Source organism: Chiloscyllium punctatum, chromosome 12 (genome assembly GCF_047496795.1).
Source record: "Chiloscyllium punctatum isolate Juve2018m chromosome 12, sChiPun1.3, whole genome shotgun sequence".
NCBI lineage: Eukaryota > Metazoa > Chordata > Chondrichthyes > Orectolobiformes > Hemiscylliidae > Chiloscyllium > Chiloscyllium punctatum.
In genome coordinates this window covers 26,210,261-26,231,690 of record NC_092750.1, presented here as the reverse complement: position 1 = coordinate 26,231,690, position 21,430 = coordinate 26,210,261, and the positions used below count along the sequence as shown (strand labels likewise).

Below are 21,430 nucleotides of genomic sequence, written 5' to 3'. Positions count from 1 at the left end.
CTGTAGACACTTGACTGTCCTCTTTGTAGTTGGATGTGTGCGCATTTGGGTTAAGAGGGGTTATAGTATAAGATTGTGTAGTGGTCATTCATAATTCATTTTGCCAATTGCAAAAGGATAAGTTTATTTCTAATAAATAAATTTTGTATTTTTTCATTTCTTGATGGAATCTGCTGTAAGTCTTTTTTTTCTGAAATGATGGGCAAAGTTAGGTAAACGACTCAACTTGGTGTTTCGATGGTCACTTATACGTTTGTGATAGATCATTGAATAGTGGGGCTTGATGCACTTTCCATCAAAGTGCACTCTTCTCATCAATGTCATCATGCTGTGTGTAGTTAAAGAGGTCCCTGCCCAACTAAATTCTGCCAGAATCGAGTGAGAATGATGTTTTCGTTCGAAAGCAGTCAAACTTGAGGAAAGAAAGACTGACTCCTCAGTGTTGTGCTCTAAGGAGCTTACCATGACCAACAGTATGTTTAATTCCCACATGCACCTGAGGACTGCTAAATGAGGAACAAGAACAAATTTGAGGGTATCATTTGCATTAATAAGGGAGAGGAGGACTACATGCCTGTGATTGTATAGTGATGGAAACCATGCTGTCATAAACTAATATGCAGTCATTTGCTGTTTACATTATTTAAAACAAGGTAAACTGTTGCAAAATGTCATCTGAACTTTTCTCTCTCAGCTTCCAGCTACATTTGCTCTAATATCATCGTCAACAATTAGCTTTGCATGTTACACAATGAGCAGGTATCTAGAGTATTTAACACTGCAGATGATTTTTCTATGGGGCGGGGAGGAAAGGGGGGGAGAAAGGAAGCCATTTACAATGTAAACCAGAAAAAAATTAACCAAGCAATAACAGTATGTGGCTGTGCTGCACAATCTTACCATGGTCACCGGCTTCACCAGGATCTCCCTGGATAAAGACCGGAAAATGATGGTCTGGAGCAGCTAGCAGTGAGAGGCCAGCCAGACAGATAGGGTTGTTTATTCCTTGTTCTGAGCTCTGCTGATTGCTTCACTAGCTTAGTTTTGGCTCAGAATTTTATATGAGAGTGGTGCTGGAAAAGCACATCAAGTCAGGCAGCATCCGAGGAGCAGGAAAATTGACATTTCGGGGAAAAGCCCTTCATCAGGAATATTCCTGATGAAGGGCTTTTGCCCAAAACGTTGATTTTCCTGCATCTCAGATACTGCCTGACCTGCTGTGCTTTTCCAGCACCACTCTGATCTAAACTCTGGTTTCCAGCTCTGCAGTCCTCACTTTTGCCTCAGAATTTTATATGTTCTGTTTATTTTACCCTTTACAATCAGCTCTTTCTTTCCCATGGAATAAGACAATGGCAGACAGCAATTATATTCAAAATAAGATGACTCTCTTCAGTGGTTTTGGTATTTGCATTCATTTTGCTTTTATTCAATGTATGCATAAATTGCATGAATTGTGAATAAATTATCATTATTGGCCTGTCCATATTAAAAGAGAGAGTGCAGGGCTATTTAGCTTAGATAAATTATGAGCTTCAACCAAGAGGCCTATGACCATATATCTGCAACAAACCATTATCTATTTTGGAGGTAGATGATCAATGCTTTTTTTTTGAAAATGGGTCTTCAGTTAGTGCATGATGGTGTTAAACTGTCACTTGCAGGAATGGTAACTGACTGCTCTTCTGCACTCACATCACTGCTGAAAGTATGACGTTCACTGAGTGTAAAACATAGGTTGTCTGGGAGATTTCTGGATCCTTCACTCAGAGTTAGCTGGTCCCAGTCAACATAAAACAAACCCATTTTACTTCTTGTAGTTTCAAGCAAGGGTTATCCAAAGCAGAAGAGGTAGACTTCTTGATCAATACATGTTAATCCAGGTATCACCAGTGTTGATTTCTGCTCAGTGACTAATTCTACCTCACACTATAGTTTGTCCAACCTACAAAAACTATCTTGCACAACTGTATTTTGTGAAGATGAATGATTTTTCAATATGAACTATGGAATCTGGCATTAAGTTAGGATTCTGATTGACAGGCTGTGAGTAGACGCTGTGCCCATCCAAGATACGCCATTAGCTAAGAAGAGGCATCAGGAGCTCAAATCAAAATGGAATGATTATCCCTAGAGATAGCAAAACATCTATACATAACTAATCTATTGCCTGAACCATTTTCATCTATCTTCATTCTCTGGGCCTGAACTGTATTCAGTTATAAGAAGGTTCCTTAACTTCATTAAGATTCTGGTCAACATCAAAAAGGCCAAATTTTCAATTCTGGAAAAGCCATTATTGATTTGACTGACAAACTGTATTGAGATTGATGTATTGCAGAGAATAAGCACAAGGGCATCAATTTAGTTTGATCCTCTGGCCATTTACTTATGCATAAAGTATTCCTGTAATCATCAGCCAAAAAATTGCATGCATGGAGAAGCATCTATTTTACAAGTGAACCTTTTCCAGTTTTGAAAGGAAATGGACTGTTTGAATAATTTTAGTAATACCTCATTATTAAAATATATTATACAGGTGTGGCTTAAAATGTCCATTTTAATGATATGTTAATTCCTGAGTTAAAACATACTTTTAAAAAAAAACTTAACTTGCAACAAAAAAAAATCAGATATCACATTTGAAAATTCATGGATTTACAAATAAGCTTTACTGCCGACATAGTTCCCTGTCAAATAGTGTGATTGATGGCCTGATTGTAAAGTCCGACAGTAGCACGGTGCTTATTCTAGTTTGCTTACACTAGGTTGTCAATATACGTATACATTCCTTAATGTGAAATTATTTTCATGTTTATTTTACCTGACTGTCCAGTCCAAGGAAAATGAGCATCAAGAAGAAAAGAACAGCCCATACTGGTGCAAGAGGCATCATCGTGACAGCCTTCGGATAGGCAATGAACGTCAGCCCAGGACCTAAAGATAAACATGAAGATATTATCAATAATATGAAATATTCCCTGGAATGAGAGAAATTTTCAGACACTTACCCATCTTTCAAATCTCTCTAATTCTGAAGGATAATACTGTGGTGAGTTGAAAACAGATATTAGAGATTTAAACAGGGAATGGGATGACAAGACATGGCTTGGTCAAATTTCATTGTGAACTGTGACAGTTGTTGTATGAGGAAAGGTTGAGTAGGTTCAACCTATAGATACAGGAGTTCAGAAGAATGAGAGTTCTAAAGTCATAGAGTCATACAGCATGGAAACAGACCCTTAATTCCAATCAGTCTACACTGACCATGTTTGTAAATTAAATTAGTCCCACTTGCCTGTCCTTGGCTCATATCCCTCCAAATCTTTCCTAGTCATGAACGTATCCAAATGTCTTAAAACATATAACATTCTGGGGACGATAAATAGTGTAGATACAGACAGATGTTTTCCTTTATGAGGGAATATTAAACTAAGGGGTACTATTTCAAAATAAGTGGTCTCCATTTCAGACAGAAATGAGGAGGAATTTCCTCTCTCAAATCTTAGAATTGTGTGCCCCAGAGTTCAGTGGAGACTGGAACCTTAAATCTGTTCAAAATTGAGCTTGATGAATTAGTGATCTACAAGGAAGGCAAAAGTTAATGTGAGCTTGCAGGAAGCTGAAGTTAAAATCAGAGCAGCCATGACCTTATTGAATGCCAGAGCAGAATTGAGAGACGGAGCGGCCTATTCCTGTTCCTACTTCTTATGAACTTATCAGAACTATTCAGATATTACTGAATGTTGATATCCTTTTCCTTCTCATTTTTGTTTCTTCTTCCCCTGCTCAAAAAACTAGTACATTTTTAACATGTTACCATTCTCATTAAAGATCAGATCTATCTCTTATAAGAGAACAGGTTTTGAGTGAATTACCAGTTTAGTTTGGGAAACTTGCTCCGCATGCTGTATGACTCTATAAAATCTCACCCATAAGCCAAGCTGCAATCTCCCCACATGCCGTCTAACCTGCAGAATGTTTTCTGCTTATGATTCATGTTTCTTGAATCCTTTACCATTCTGATAATTGGGTTTTGCTATTTAATTGTTAGCTTTTATTTAGTACACATTAACATACAAAATACAGATTTCTTTCTGCTTTGGACGTAGAACTGAATGCTTTAGTGAAAGTGAAATGCTGGGGCTAGAGTTTAACATTAAATGCTTAGGCATGTGCGAAAACGATTGAATGAAGAAAAGAAGTCTAGTGGGTCTTGTTTGGTATGTGTCAACCTTACTGTCAGACTTATTTCTCTCTGACCCATTTTACCTCTTTATCAATAAGGATGTGAAATGGTCTTTTCCAATCAATATCAATAACTTGCAACCAGATTGATGGTTGTGATTAGCATGGCACACATGCGGCCATACATGCCCCATGCCCCTTCAATGCCCTCCATGCCACTTCTATGACATCCATGACCCTATTCCACCTTCAATACAATCTTGTTGGGGGATACAACAGAAAACTAGCTCATGATATTAATGAGATTATGAACCTTAAAACTCTAGAAACAGCTAACACTTCGCATAAATGGTTGCAAATTTGTGAATCAAGTTCGGGAGAGCACAAAGCTTTGTACAAGTAGCAGCGCCACAAATTCATAAAGACCCTTCCACTGAAATCATGGGGGAGCAGAAAGACATTTTACTGGCAATGCAGGTTGACCACAAACAACTCGAAGGGACAATACATCTTGGTTCATTTTGAACAGACGCCAACTGCTCTTGGAGCTAAAGGCAAGGCCCGATAAAGCTTTATAGTTTGAACCCCAAGGTACAGCAATAACATTACAGTAAAGTAACAGCAGACCAGGCTAATATAAACTATAGATATTGCAACAGAGAGTGCAGTCACAGAGACAAATATGAATAGGGGTGCAGACAGGAATAATGCAGACTACATTACATATGCCATAATTGCAAATTCAATGTAGTATCATAAGATATTTATATTGACCAAATCATCAGTTAAACTCTCGCATAATAATAGATCTTTGCACAGTAAGTCAGTTACTGTGGTATTAGGGAAAAGGTTGGGAATGACCAACAAATATTATGTAAAGTGTAGTACAATTTAGCATATAGATAATATATTATATCAAGAGGTAGAAATATCTAATATGCCATCTAAAGGTGATGCAATAACTAAATGAATGCATGCACCTTATATCATATGTCCAGCAGAACAAAGACTGTAAAGAAACATTGCTTTAGCATGTCATATGTCTCAGTGGAGTTATTCTCTGCTGCAATACAGTATAGCGGTCTGGAATTCCTTTAAATGAGATAGTTCAGTTTTGCCTCTTTTTTTAAAAAAAAGAGCTTGCTGTGGTTTCAAAAGTGAGCAATGGTCTGCTCAGGTGCATTCCCATTGATCCAAACATTGGTGTAAAACATACAAAAACGAGTGCATGAAACTGAGCCACCAGAAGATTCTGATGCAGTCTTTGAGAAAACAGTGCTGCCTGTAAAAAGCAGCAGACTGGTCGGGGATTACAAACAAGTAACAGAGCAACAGTTGTCTTTGCACTTCGCTCTCTAATAACCTCTCAGCATATTTTAACAATGCTTTTATTATCTACGTGTGGATTGATGGCTGAGCAGGGCCCAACAAGTCATGGCATCAAGCCAGAATAAAAAGAGCAAACTGCTTCCCTCTGTCAGAGCTTCAAATCATCCTTGATGAAATCAGAATTGTGAGTCATGTGGTTATACAAAGGTATTAGGCTCTGAAAGTGTTAACCTGGTATAATACCTTAAGCACTGTTCAATATGATGATATCACATGGACATAATGGAAGAACAGTTTAGCAACTCAAAGGAATAAGATCTAACATCCAGGTCCTCCTCGTTAGCTCTGTCATAATGTAAGAGTAAATTCCTGCAGATGCTGAAATCTGCACTGAAAACAAAAACATTGGAGATCACAGCGGGTTAGGCAGCATGTATTAGAGCTCTGATGAAGAGTTATCTAGACTTGAAATGTTAGCTTGCTGTCTCTCCATGGATGCTGCCTGACCCACTGTGATTCCAGCATTTTTTGTTTTCAGTCTCTGTAACAATGTCACTCATATAAATGTAACTTGTACATAATTGCACGAATGCAACAGACAATATCTTGTTTTAAATAGAGCCTCTTATTTGACTGCTGATTGGTTTTCCTCTACCACCCTACACCACGCAGGCCCTATAGATCAGGAAAGAGGATGGGGGTAGCAAATTTACCAGATAACTCATACATCGCCTACTAGGAGGAGATGCCGCAAGTTTTCCAAAAAGAGTCACACTGCCTGAAAGGAGGTATTAGCACTGAGCCGCAATAAGTTCTATGGTCTCATCAAAGCTGGCAAGGTAATACACTAAGCGCTCTCTACTTGCCTACTTGGGGCACCAGCATACTCTGCCCTTCTTAAAGCAACACTTACACAACCAACTCTTCACATAGTTCTATGGCTAAGAGTGACTATAATTTCACATCCTTTACTCTTTAAAAAAGGCATGCATTTATACAGTACATTTCACAGCAGCTGGAGAGTTCAAAGAATTTACAGCCATTGAGGTAATTGAAGTGCAGTCATGTTGCAGGAAATATGCTGGTCAATTTGCAGACAACAAACATGCACAAAGAGCAATGTCATATATATCAGAAAAGCTATTTCTGTGGTATTTATTAGATTAGATTAGATTCCCTACAGTGTGGAAACATAATGGAGGGAAGAACTCAAATCAATACAGTAAATGCTATAGAAACTCAACAGGTCGACTGGAGAAAGAAAAGAGTTATTGGAATCAAAACGTTGAGTCATATTTGACTGAAAACATTTGCTCTGTTTCTCTTTCCACAGATGATGCCTGAGCCACTGAGTTGCTCATGCATTTGTTTTGATTTCAGACTTCCAGTGCCTGCAGTAATTTACTTTTATTCACTGGGAAGGACTCCCCTGCTTAATCATGAGATAAGTTTATAACCACAAATCTACAATGTCATAGAGACTACTGAAACATCAAAACAAAAACAGAAACCAGACTTGAAGCATTAATGCCTTTCTCCCCACAGATGCTGCCAGATCTGCTGAGTTTCACCAGCGATTTCTGCTTTTGTTTCAGATCTCCAGAATCTGCAGTTCTTTGTTTTATACCACTGTTAACGTCACCTGTCTTTGCCCTGTTTCAGCTCATGTCCATGTAATACTGGCAGCTGTCTTGTTATCCCTACATTTCATGATTCTAACACACTCCTGGCTGGCATTCCATGTTCTATCCTTATCAAACCTGTGACCACTAAAAACTCTTGCTGTCTAACACTACTTATCAACCCTGTGTTCATGGTCCTACATTGGCTCTCACTCAAGTAATATCGCGATTTAAAAAGTCTTAACTTTGGTTGCATACTCCTCCCCAGCTCTGTCATCTCCTTCAATCTCCTTTATCCTTTGAGATCTCAGTACCTCTCAGCTTCTGGCACATTCTCACTTATAATTGCTCCATCTTTGATGGCGATCTTTTCAGTTGCCACAGGCTCTAGAATTCCCTCCAAAAATCTCTCTGTTCTCTACCTTCCTTCCTTCAAGACGTTCCTCAAATCTATCTCCTTGACCAATTAGTTAGTCATCTGTCCCAGCACCTCCTTATGTTGACTGGTGTGAACTTTTCCTTTAATAACCCTCTTCAGAAATATCTTTGGATATTTTACTTAATTAAATTTGATACATAAACACCACTAGTTACTGCGTTTCTTCTTAGGTTCCCTATTGCTCAGACCTATCTTTTTCATCAAAATTCATGTGCAGAGTAAAATAGGGATCCTTAGTACATCAGTGTTGGAATGCTCAGTTATACCTATCTAAATTCAACCATTCAGATCCATATTTTGGCAGAATTTAGTGTAGCATACCCCCTTTCGTTAATAAACTGCAGTTATCTGGCATTTCCATAAAGCAGAATTAAGTTATTTCACTATTCTGTTTCAAATTTCATCACTTAATAAATAAGCTGTGAATTCTTATTTGTGGCTTCCATGGGAACATGATTTTGTTCCTGGTTTGCATCCTTTTTTGTAAAAGCAATGCCATTACTTGGTACTGCCACTGAATGGCGCAATAATTTGACTGATACTTTTGTGAAGAGGAAGCTCACAAAAATGCTTTCATTGCTCTGCACAGTTTAGTATCATCCAGCTTCATGGGACAGTGTATTTTTATTTAAATAAATTGACACACAGCAAAACAACATTCCCAGATTATCGTCTCCCAAACTCTTTCTAGATTACATTCACAGAATCCCTACAATGTGGAAGCAGGCAATTTGGCCCATCAACTCCACACTGACCCTCCAGAGCATCTCACCCCTCTACCTATCCCTATAACCCTATATTTCCCATGGTAAATCCACATATCCCTTGGACAATTTAACATGGTCAATCCATCTAACCTGCACATCTTTGGACTGTGGAAGGAAAGCAGAGCACCTGGAGAAAATCTACGCAGACACAGGGAGAATGTGCAAATTTCACACAGTCACTAGAGGCTGGAATCGAACCCAGGTCCTTGGCGCTGGAGGGCACTGAGCCAGCATATTAAGGAATCCTGAAGCCTCCCTGTTCAACTCCCTCTAATTTTAATCATTCTAATCTTTCAGCACCTCCTGTTGACTTATAGAATTAATCAAAAAGTGACCGAAAGGAAAAAAATGGGACAGGAAAGAAACAGTGAAATGTTAATAAGACATCTGGAACAATGGCTTTAGTAAAGTAGAAAACCAAAATAAAAAGAAAATGAAACAAAATGAGGAAAACAACAACTGGAATGGAATGGGAAGTTGTGCAGTTAATAAATGGCAAGCTTTCATCAGAAAGTCTAAAATAATAGCTGGTAAGTGAAATGCTACATTGGTGCACTAGCAGGTGAATAAAGCTGGGACACATGTTAGGGCAGTGCAGATAGATCTTTGCTCTGCACCAGATCAGTGGGACGGTTAACCTTGTTGCTAAAGGTTGATATGAAAGCTGGAACTCTGGTCCTTATTCTAAAGCCTCAACATGATATAAAATACCAGAAGCTAGTAACTTAACTGGCATAATGTTTCCATAGGCTAACTGTCAATGATGAAATATTCTTGCTGCTGATAGGATATAGCCTTTGTGAGATTTGAACTTAATTCACATAGAAGCTACTTCAGTAAATCTGGAAATAAACCAATTGGCAAGCAGCAAATTTCTGAGGAAGGGTCACTCGATCCGAAACGTTAACTCTGATTGCTATCCACAGATGCTGCAAGACCTGCTGAGCTTTTTCAGCAATTTCTATTTTTGTCATGACAACTTTACAGCTTTGGTTTTATGTGTTATTTAGATATCCATGCTATTCACCAGCATATTTCTCTCCTTTCTATTTCAAAATACAGCAGATGATGGAGATGTGAATTAATAAAATGTGAGTTCTGATGAAATATCGACAACCTGAAACACTAACTCTACATTTACAGCATTTTCTGTTTTATCCTGATTCTAACTAAGTTGGTACTGGTGCTTCCATACATTCTCTCTTGGGGCCAAGAAACAAAATCATGACTAGTTTCGCCCAGCAGATGCTCACCTCTTATTAGCAGGCCAAAGGATAGCAATGATCATGTTGTAGAAACTCCTAACTTGGTTTAACCTTCTCTCCAAGGGAAGCAAACAATGGGAGGTACACAGAGACAATGATGCTACAATTTCTGTTGACCACCAGTGCAGAGTGGGAGCACTGCATTGAACCTCCTACTATAGAGCCAATCTGATGGTCAGTTTCACTGGACTCAGTCTAACTTAATATAGTGTGGTAATTATAACCAGCAACTGATTCAGAAAATGTCCATATTGGACTGTCAGCAAGGAGAGGCAACTATCCTTTATTCTCCAAGAGAGAGGACACTTGCTAAGAAGTGATGTTGAGTAGAAAACAATGGTGTGCCCAAATTTGCCTTCAACATTGTTTTGTTTTCCTAGCTTGGATCACTTCACTTGAAGTGATCAAGTCACAATTTACGCGTTTGCTTACAACTCACCTGATTCAGCTACTTCTGCTATCGGTACGCCTTGTTCGAAAGCCATGAATCCTAACACAGAGAAAATAGCGAAGCCAGCAACAAAGCTGGTGCCACTGTTGAGGCAGCATAGCATTACACAATCCCTGCAAAACAGCAACAACATTTACTTAATGTTTAAAACAGCTTTTGTGTTCAATAAAATCTTGTCTATTAAGTATGGAACAGTTTGGTTAATATTCACCATGATTGCCATATTGAATGTACCTTTAAACAAAAGGATATCAAGGCTATATTAAAAGTACTTCTTTGGCAAGAGTGAAAGTATTGTTTCTGTCACAAAGAAATCAGAAATAATTTTTGAATCATCTCTACTCCAATAAACTCCCAAAAGGTTTCCTACACATAACCTGAAGCATTAGCCAAACAAAGGCAACCTGAATGCACAATTCAGTTTACTTCACTTGATAATGCAAGGCAAGATCATTTGCAAGATTTTCCAGCTCCCTGGGCATGTCATCAATGTCAAGCATCAACGGCTTGTAAAGGCTAATAACTGTCTGTTACGCACCAGTTCAATATCTATCAATGAGGAGAGAAACACCAGGTATGAGGTAGAAGCAGAAAACTTCTACACTGAGCAAAAAATAAACCAAAGAACAGCAGATGCCGGAAATCAGAAGCAAAACAGAAATTGCTGGAAACACTCAGCAAATGTGGAAGCATCTGTGGAGGGAAAGCAGAGTTAATATGTTTTGCCACCCACACCCCCCCCCCCCCACCCCCCCAAACCAGCACACCATGTTCAGCACATAAACCAACCCTTTCCTGGCTCCAATCAGATTTGATGAAGGGTCACTGGACCTGAAATGTTAACTCTGATTTTTCCCACAAACCTGATGAGGCTTCTGCACAAGACTGCTCCCCCAATCATGAGTACATGAGCAGACCTTCCTCTTGGAATTCAGCATGACTGTGTGCAACCATGTAGAGTAGCCAAGAACACAAAGCAGTTGGGGAAAGGGGAAATTAATTCTCAGGGAATAATTTTCCTGACAGCAAGGCAACAAAAGTCCTTTTCATTCTTCCATGGGATGTGGGTTTGACTGGTTAGGTCAATGCTTTTTTGCCCAAACCTAAGCAGGTCTTAAACAGTCTGTAATTCCTCAGCCATTTCAAGGGGTTACAATGTGGTTGGAGAGTTGTTCAATCACTCTGCCTGCATTATGGGAAGAATGCGAAATTTAGTTATAAAATGGAAAGTTAGAATGACTCAAATACAACTTAGTTGTGGTTCCCACTTGGGTTTGCATTTACTTTCTCTATTGGATCTTGTTGGGGTGAAATAGGGCTCTGAAGCCTCTGTTTTCTAGATACTAAAAATGCACTCATTATTCAAAAATGGTGCTTAAGTACGCATGGACATTTCTGAACATGAAATGCACCAGACACCCAGCATCAACACACACACACCAATACATCCACAGCCACACACACACACACACACACATCCCGTGTACACACTCACCAACACCAATATTGATGCACTCAGACACCAACACACATGTCGACAGACTCCAATGTGCAAGCACACAGAGCAACACACACTAACACAAGCTCACATACGCACTCATCAACACCAAACCACACATGCATATAGACACCAACACACATGCATACTAACCCTAACACACATTCAAATATGCACAAAGATACCAAAAAACAGGTCAACACATGCACACACACTCACCAACACACACCCCAAAACATACATCCACTCAACACACACAAATATACTATTTTAAAGGGACATGAACCACTTAGAATTCAGCTGATGATTCATTTGTTCTGACTATTGCTAAATTTCTGCATATTTTTGGTAATTTTCAACATTAAAGTTGTAAAAGAATACAAGCAGTGGTGCACTTGCATGAATGTAGCTCCCCAAAAACCCATTCTTAACTTAAAATCATAGAATGATGCAGCACAAGAGCCACAAGTAACTATTGTGCCAATGTTAGTTCTTTAATAAAGACAAGGAAAGATTTTTTCTTGCCTTCAAGGCTTCCCTACAAGACAGCTCGCCGGTCATGAGTGTATCAATGTGAGCATCCCCTCCCAGGCCAGTATTCCCACTATCGAGGCAAGGTTCACTCATGACTAGCTGCGATGTGCAGACCACCTTGACCCACACATGCCTGACACAGGACTCCCGAAACAAGTGCTCTACTCTGAGTTCTGCAATAATAGGCGAGCATTAGGAGGGCAGAGGAAAGGTTACAAGGACACCCTGAAAGCCTCCTTAAAAAACTCGGCATTCCCACTGACACCTGGGAATCGCGTGCCCTAAAATTCACAAAACTGGAGAAGAAGCATCCACGAAAGCAGCAACCAGTTTCACCGGGTCACATGGAGGCCAAGCACAAGCAGCAGAAAGAGGGTGTAGAATATAGAGTATCCCACACCCCCAGCACTCTTCCTCAAACACCTGAGGGCCCACCTGAATCACAGTCTGTGGCTCCAGGGTCGGACAATCCAGACACTGCAGAACACTCCCCTCCTCCCTCCACTCCCCAGAGTGAAAACAAGTCATCTTCACCCCTGAGGGACTGCCAGAGAAGAAGATGACTTGTGCATCACCTCACACTTATCAGGGTGAAGTGCTATTGATCTGTTCATCTGACTAATCTGTCTATATTTTCCTCACCATCGGCCACTCGGCTAACCTTTGTGGCATCTGCAAACTTATTTTTCAACCTCCACACACATTGCATCTATATCATTTCAATACATCACAAACACCCAGAGACCCACACAGTGATCCTATGTATCTACAGCTCTTGTTCCTCTAGAGGGTACAGGTGGCAAGATTGGAAGCTGCTATTTGAGGAGTTTTGGTGAGTACTGAAGTACAGCATATCGATGGTGTGCAATGTTGCTACTGAGCATCAATGCGACCGGAAGTAAATGTTTAAATTGATGGATGGGCAGTTGCTTATACTGGCTGCTTTGCGATGGATGCTGTTGAGTTACTTGAGTGTTGTTGGAGCACGTATCCAGGCTCATGAAGAGTAATCCATCACATTCTTGACTTGATTCGATTCCCTGCAGTGTGGAAACAGGCCCTTTGGCCCAACAGGTCCACACCGACCCTCCAAAGAGTAACCCACCCAGACCCATTTCCCTCTGGCTAATGTACCTAAAGCTACAATTGGCAACTTAGAATGGCCAATTCACCTGACCTGTATATCTTTGGACCTGTGGGGGGAAACCAGAGCACCTGGAAGAAACCCACGCGGACAAGGGGAGAATGTGCAAACTCCACACAGACAGTTGCCCGAGGCCGGAATCGAACCTGGGTCCCTGGTGCAGTGAGGCAGCAATGCTAACCACTGAGCCACCTTGCCACCCATTGTGCCTTGTCAATGGTGGACAGACTTTCAGTGATGGTAATACCATTGAATGTAAAGGGGTGATGATTAGATCCTCTCTACTTGTAGATCCTCTCCACTCTGTGGTGCGAATGATAATTGCCAGTTATCAGGATGAAGGGCTTTTGCCCAAAATGTCAATTTTCCTAGTCCTCAGATGCTGCCTGACCTGCTGTGCTTTTCCAGCACCACTCTAATCTAAACTCTGGTTTCCAGCATCTGCAGTCCTCACTTTTGCCTGCATATGAACACCGACTGTTCGGGGACTGCGGAATTTGAATGGTGCTGAACACTGTGCAATCATGAGTGATTGGATTACATATCAATATTCAAATAAGGGGGAGTGGGCCATTTAACCCCTCAAGCCTGTCCTGTTGTTCAGTAAGATCATGGCTGATCTTACAGTAATCTCAAATCCACATCCACACCTAATAATCTTTCAACTCCATGCTTAACAAAATCTACCTAAAGTTACACAATTTCTAACCACGTGCTACTTTGGACAATCTCCAGGAAATTGTGTGGATATCCAAGTTACAGCATCAGAGCCTCATTATATATCATAACATGCCAGATGATTGTGTTGCCATTCGAAAACCCTAATATAACCCTAACATTGAGCTAGATTACAAGGATCAAAGATGAACATTTGTCCCCATATTTCTGTTCAGATACATATCATTTGCCACTTTTTGGTTAGGCACAATCCCTCACAAAATATACAAATCTGATTGAATCTAAAGACAAAACTACAAATTTAGTATTCCTCAGTTATTTAAACTCTCTAAACTTAACGTGACTAACAAATGGAGTACACTCTCACAGGTAAGTCTGATAAAACCAGCTTTCCTTTCATAAACAATGTCAATAACATTGGTAGGAGAAAAACAGCACAATGATTTAAAAAAAACCCTAGAATCTTGTTTCTAATCAAAATGAGATGAATTGTATCAATTCAACATCAGAACTACATGTTAATTTCCTATGAACTGAATGAACCTTCATCTGCCTAATGCCTAGGTAAATGCATCAAGATTAAAACCCGAAAGAACTGTAAATGCAGTAGATCAGAAACACAAACCAAAATTGCTGGAAGATCTCGTTAGGTCTGGCAGCATCTGTGAAGAAAAATTAAGAGTTAACGTTTCGGATCTGGTTCTGAGGAAGAGTCACCGAACCTGAAACATTAACTGATTTCTCTTCACAGATGCTGCCAGATCTGCGGAGCTTTTCCAGCAATTTCTGTTTTTGTAATTGTAGCAAGACTCAGGGTCAGATTTAAAAAAAAACATTTGTTACTGTCTTCCTACTTACTGGATCTACAAGATAGCTTTATTAAAATTGAACATACAACAATTACAAACAGCAATTACAATCCTAAATTATCTCCTAAAATGTCAGAAACAACAAAAGTGTCTCTTTTACACCTGCCCTCAGCACAAGCTGACTGCTAAAACACAATGAAGCATCTGATTAGCCTTTTGTATTGGACAGCTTCGGATGTACAATGATTGTAAGATCCTTTAGAATTCCTTAACATTATGAAATGAATGCAAGTTCTATCTTTCACTTTATACCCTTTTTGGATACCTCCTAACCTAATACCTCCTGACATCTATCTCCAAATTCCTTTGAAGGTAGATCAGAACAAAGGACATTAAAAAAAACAGCAATTCACATAATGATCCATTGATCAGTGAGTATTCACAATCTTCCCAATATCTGGGATATTTGCAGAGCCAGCTCAATGCATGTACTCTTTGAAGCTTACAACTTGTAATTGTAGGATACTCACACTCATACAAACAGCTATCTGAGATAGTGCTGGATAGAGTAACACTAATGGCACTCAACAGACATTAGGTTCTCATCTTTTGTTCTGCAGGCATGGGCGAGTGCTTTTGAAATATATAACCTAACACTCTGCAGCTTGACAGTCAATTAACAAAGTTGATATTAATCCTTCTGAACAGCCACCAGCTATAAATATTAAATAATGGCCCACCATATCTCTTCTGATTTGTATATTTGTTGCAATTAACCGAGTAATGGGAGCCTGGGTTTATGCTTCATGTTGAGCCAGAGATGAACCAACTGTCCCCGTTTGAACAAAGCACTTGTTGCTGAATTAGCTGGAAACTCTTTAAGTGACAGAAAAATCTTGTTTGTTGGCATAAAATTCTCAGTTGTAGAAAAAAATGAACTGCTCCAAATTCCCACCAGATGCTTTCAGTTTGGGACAACAACTTAGACTTCAATAGCGCCTTAATGTCATGACATTGTCTCGAGACATTTTACTGGAGCTTTCCAGAACAAAGTATAACTGTGAGCCACACGATGAACTATTAGGGTGACCTCAGCTTGCTCAACAAGGTAGGCTTTAAGGAAGGGTGTCGTGAAGGAGGAAAAGTGAGACAGATGGAGAATTCCGACAGCATTGGTCAGAATCCAGATTTGTTGGGTTTCCACCCTGCACAATGGATCTGGGAAATACAATCCAAGTAAATGTGAAGCTGACTTTTATCTGCCCCCGGTTGCCAATGGAAAGCACTTTTAGGGCTGCCCTTCGGAGCTCTGCCCTCTCCTACCTCTTCAGCTCCAATGGGTTCTGTCCTGTTTCTTCCAGAACATTTGAAAGGTAGGAAGGATCTGTTTTCTCAAAATAGCTGATGTCTTCTGGAATTGTTTGCCTTTGCTTGATGTTTAGGAGAGGCAACCATATTGAAACCTCTAAGATTCTTAGGGGGCTCAGCAGGTGGATGCAATGAGGTTGTTTCCCCTAGTGGGACAGCCTCAGACCAGAGGGCATAATCTCAGAGTAAAGGAGTCATCCATTTAAAATTGAAACAAGAGGAGGGTTTGTTTTCTCAGAGGGTGGTGAATCTGTGCAACTTTTTATCCCTGTTCAGGCCGGGTCATTAAGTATGGCTGAGATAGAAAGATTTATAATTATTAAGGGATTTATAATCATTAAGATTTATAATCATTAAGGGAATCATGGGATGAGGCAGGAAAGTACAGTTGGGGATTATCAGATCAGCCATGACCTCATTAAATGCTGAAGCAGACTTGATTGGTCGAATTGCCTACTTCTGCTTCTCTGTCGTTTGGTCTTATGGTTTTTTTTGCTTGCCAGATTACTTGAGACCTTGGAAACCCAATGCATATGAATTAAGAATAGAATGACTTTTTAAACTTCGACACAGAGCCCCAATTAAAACTGGAGGCAAGCATTTTGTGGCAGGCATAGGTCTGCTGTTGAATTTTTAAATTCTAACCTGCTTTTGGAGTTCAATTTCATGCAAGATAGTCAGAGTCCTCCATGTCTGAGCTACTGTTCCACACAACATACAAAACCTCCATCAGCTTGGCTTTTTCATGCAAAGTAAAAGCCACAAATCTAAAGCTCTGCCTCATCATCTGTGGGGAAATTGGACCACGAAAGTGCCAATCAAATCCACCATTTTAATTGAGCGATATGCAAGCCAAAGCTACCACTTTGCCATTTTAACCAAATCTCCTGAAGTGTTTAATGATTGGATGTGAAAGAAATTTATCAACGTAAATTTCTCTGGAGAGTGCTAACAACCCCCTGTTTTATTCAACTATAATTTTTCAGTTCGTAATTTGGTTCGCTACATAGGTACCTCAGCTAACGGATCCCAAAGTGACTCATCTAATTCTGAGACGTAACCTCTTGTGAACTAAAGCTAATTCTGTCGCAACATCGTATTAGAAAGTAACCCAAAAACTACTTTTCAGACTAGTTAGTTAAAAGTTGCTTTCTAAAATAAAATGATGGGGACCTTATTTGCAAATAAAAGGATGCTAGGCACTTGCTAAGTTTTCAGTGATTGGCCAGTACTTTTGGCCTGTTGCGCTTGACTCATCAGTATTACCCCATTATTTGCAGATACAGATAGAGCTCTTTGCTCAAATCTCAATCTTCTGTGGGTGTCAGTAAAGGTCCACAACGGGGAGAATCGGGTGGGTCATATGTTTCACTTTCCAAATAAACAGTCATCACAAATTTAAACTATAGCTATTTAACCCCCTTCAGTGATGCTCCTGCTACATAAGCTAGGAATCAAACTTAGAAATATCTTTGTCAGTGTATCTCAAAGACCACAGACTTACTAACCTGTCAGGTACAACACTTAGAAATAAATTAACATGAATTATGATTCTATTCATATTGCAAGGGCAAAAGTGTCAGAGAGGTTTTGTAAAGAACTGGATAATTCCTGAAATAGTATCTAAAGTGCTTCTGCATTGCATTTCAGTCCAGTTGCATTCTCATTGAAAATATAAAAGGATAGAAGAATGAGGCTTTTTAAATCAAATGGTGTATTGTTGAGGAGAGCAATGAAATAGTATTTTAGTGTTTCCAGCTGATAAAAGAATACTGATTTGTAGGAGCAAGGGCTTTGTAAACTGCCTGGTGTTATAGAGAACACTGAGAATAACAATGGTTGATATGTGGCTTGGACCTTGAAAGCCAAAAAATCCACTTTAGCGAATTACTCTCTTACCTGTAGCAGTTGTTGTGATAGGGGTTATAGCTTCCTAACGCAGTCAAGCATCCAAGGCAAATTGCATATGAGAAGAAAATCTGAGTACCAGCATCCAGCCAGACCTGCAAAGAAACAAGATTACTTGTCAGTATTCTCCCACACTGGGTGAATCTCAGTAACTAAGCTACAAAACTGAATACCAAATTAAGTCATGATCTACAATATTATTAACATCATCAAAATATTAATGAAGCAGAGAAGGATTTGGCTCCTCTGGACCCCAAAAGGAAAGTTTGAGCCCCCTCTTGAATGTTTCCCGACTGTGACCCCTATCTTGAAAAAAGAACAGGCCCTTCAGTTCTCCAAGCCTATATCAACACATTTCACCCTTCCATAATAAAACTGTCTCCATTTACAGGATCCATATCCCTCTTTTCCCTTCCTATTCATATTTTTGTTCAGGTGTTTTTAAATACTGCAGTGTAATCCAGCCACTCACCACTCTTTGTAAGAAAATGTTGGTTCACGCATCTCTTTTAAACCTCACGCCCACCCCCCCCCCACATCATGAACCTGTGTCCCCTAATAATGGATCCATTCCCCTGGGAAAAAGCCTCATATTTTCCACACTACCCATGCCATTCACAATCTTATAAACATCTATCAGACTGTCCCTCAATCTCCTGCATTCCAGTAAAAACAAACCCAGTCTATCCAACCCTTTCTTCATAGAAGGGCTAATGCCCGAAACATCAATTCTCCTTCTCCTTGGATGCTGCCTGACCTGCTGCGCTTTTCCAGCAACACATTTTTAAGCTCTGATCCCCAGCATCTGCAGTCCTCACTTTCTCCTAAAATCCCCTATACCAGGCAACATCCTGGGAAACCTTTTCTGTAACCTCTTCAAAGCATCCACATCCTGCTGGTTAGTGTGGTGACCAGAACTGTACAATATTCCAAATGTGGCCTAACTAAAGTTCTATAAAGCTGCAACATGACCTGTCTATCCTTATACTCAATGCTCCTTTCAATGAAGGCAAGCATCCCATAGGCCTTTTTTTACTACCTTATCTGTCTGCACTGCCACCTTCAGTGATCTGTGGACCTGTACACCCAGATCCCTCTGCATATCAATGGTCCTAAGGATTCTGCCAATCACTGTATAATTTCAATGACTGCAGATGCTGGAAACCAGATTCTGGATTAGTGGTGCTGGAAAAGCACAGCAGTTCAGGCAGCATCCGAGGAACAGTAAAATCGACGTTTCAGGCAAAAGCCCTTCATCAGTCGATTTTACTGCTCCTTGGATGCTGCCTGAACTGCTGTGCTTTTCCAGCACCACTAATCAAGAAACTGTATAATTTCAACCTGGACTTGAGCACCAGCTCACATTTGTCCAGATTAAACTCCATCTGCCTTTTTTCTTCCCATGCCTCAACTGATCTATATCCTGCTGTATCCTCTTCAAAATTGTCATAACGCTTCTACCCAGCCTGTTGCCTCATTCCCAGCTAAGTGTCATGCATGTGCATCGGAGAGGTGCTATGTGAATTATTAAGGGTTGTCAAATGTTGAATGCCAATGTCCATGGGTGAGAGGGTACATGTGCTAGTGCCATTGGATCATGCCAGAGATGCCACTTGTTGCTAAGCAACAAGGAGCTCATCACAGCCAGTGCTGAGCTAAATATTGACAAGGCGTATTGTGCTGTCACTAAGGCATTTAACAAACAACGATTCTCATTAATTGGCAACTCTCTCCTGTCTGGAGAAACTTGCCTCACTGCTTGGCAGATGCATTAAAGATGAAGCAAGTTGTTCCTGCCATCGAGATAGGCCTGGCCAGACGTCTAGACTTAATTTGCCATAAATTTTATCCTAGCCCACTTCATCAAGCTTCACCCATGTTGTTTAATGTACAATTCCATGAGTATTGACTGTGTCAGGCTGTTGAGGTAAAAACAATGACTGCAGATGCTGGAAAGCAAATACTGGATTAGTGGTGCTGGAAGAACACAGCAGTTCAGGCAGCATCCAACGAGCAGCGAAATCGACGTTTCGGGCAATCCAGTATGGGTCAGGCTGTTGCTTGTCTAGTCTGTGAGGCACTAGCATCAGTTGTTTGAAGGATGTTCTGTAGGGTCAACAAGGCTGTTTCTGCTGTTGCCTTTTCCGGAGCCTAGGTTGATGCCAGGTGGTCTGTTCAGTTTCATTCCTTCAATTTTTTTGAGCAGTTTGGTACAACTGAGTGGCTGGTCAGACTGTTTCAGAGGGCAGTTACGAACCAACCACATTGTGTAGGTCAGAAGTCATGTGTAGGCCAGACCACATAATGACAGCCAATTACCTTCCTTAAGGGAAGTTAGGAAACTAATGGGGTTTTACAACAATCGACTAAGGTTTCATGGACTTTTAATTCCAGATATTTGCAAATTCAAATTCCACAATCTGTCATGGTGGGATTTGAACTTGGGTTCCCAGGCCATTACCTGGGTCTACTGAATTATTAGCTCAGCAACAATACCATTATGTCATCACCTCTCCAGTTTTCGAAGTGCTGATTGCAATGATTACAAAATTGTGACACCCACTTCTTTGATTCTGAAGTGTCCTGTTAAATAATGAATTAGATATTGGGAAGACTAAAGTCATTGTTTGTGATGCTAACCTCAAGCTTGTCATGGCATTAATCAACTCCTGCCTTCCCACTACTCCTGACCCACTCCAAATGGCAGTGTTCCTCTACTGCCATTTCCAACTGTCTTCTTAGCAGCAGTTTGTTCACAATGTTCAGGCTGATCATCAGGCTGATGGTTTTCCTATCCATCGTATGGACCATACAGTGTCCTTGGATAAAACAAAAGATGGAAGGGCTTGCTTTTTAATCAACAACTTGTAGTGGACGGACATTGCAACTGTCGGCAGCCATTGCTCACCGAACTTTGAATTCCTCACCAGCAAATGCCGTCCCTTCAATTGATCATGGGAATTTACTGCTGCTATACTAACTGCTGTGTACATACCACCACAAGCAAAGGTGAGGAAGTTCTGGATGTGCTGTACTCCACCACTAACACCCTGGAGACAGAACACCCTGGGTACTGGTGACTTCAATCAAGCCAAGCTAAGGAAAGTGTTGCCCAAATACCACCAGAACATTACCTGCCCCACTAGGGGCCCGAACATTTTAGACCACAGCAGCACCACTGTGAAAGACGCCTACTGCTCCATCACCCGCCTTCACTCCGACCATCTTGCCGTGTTTCTTCTCCCAGCTTACAGGTAAAAGGTCATGCAGGAGACCCCCCTCACTGATACAGGTCCAGTGCTGGTCAGAGGAGGCAGAGAATCAACTCCCGTGCTGTCTGGAGTCGGCTGATTGGGCCATGTTCAAACAGTCTGCGGCTACCTTGGATGAGTATGCCACCACTGTCAGCAAGTGTGTGGAGGACTGCATA

The 21,430-nt window shown here is 40.4% G+C and overlaps 1 protein-coding gene across 1 annotated transcript in view; it reads right to left on the bottom strand.

Moving 5' to 3' along the window:
- Positions 1-21,430, bottom strand: part of slc6a11b (solute carrier family 6 member 11b) — a 162,301-nt gene that overhangs the window by 16,625 nt on the left and 124,246 nt on the right. Inside the window, exons 8-10 of the mRNA XM_072582165.1 lie at positions 17,992-18,095; positions 10,050-10,174; positions 2,825-2,937 (exon numbers count right to left, since the gene is read on the bottom strand). Of these exons, the coding sequence (XP_072438266.1) occupies positions 2,825-2,937; positions 10,050-10,174; positions 17,992-18,095 (342 nt within the window). The remainder of the gene's footprint in view (positions 1-2,824; positions 2,938-10,049; positions 10,175-17,991; positions 18,096-21,430) is intronic.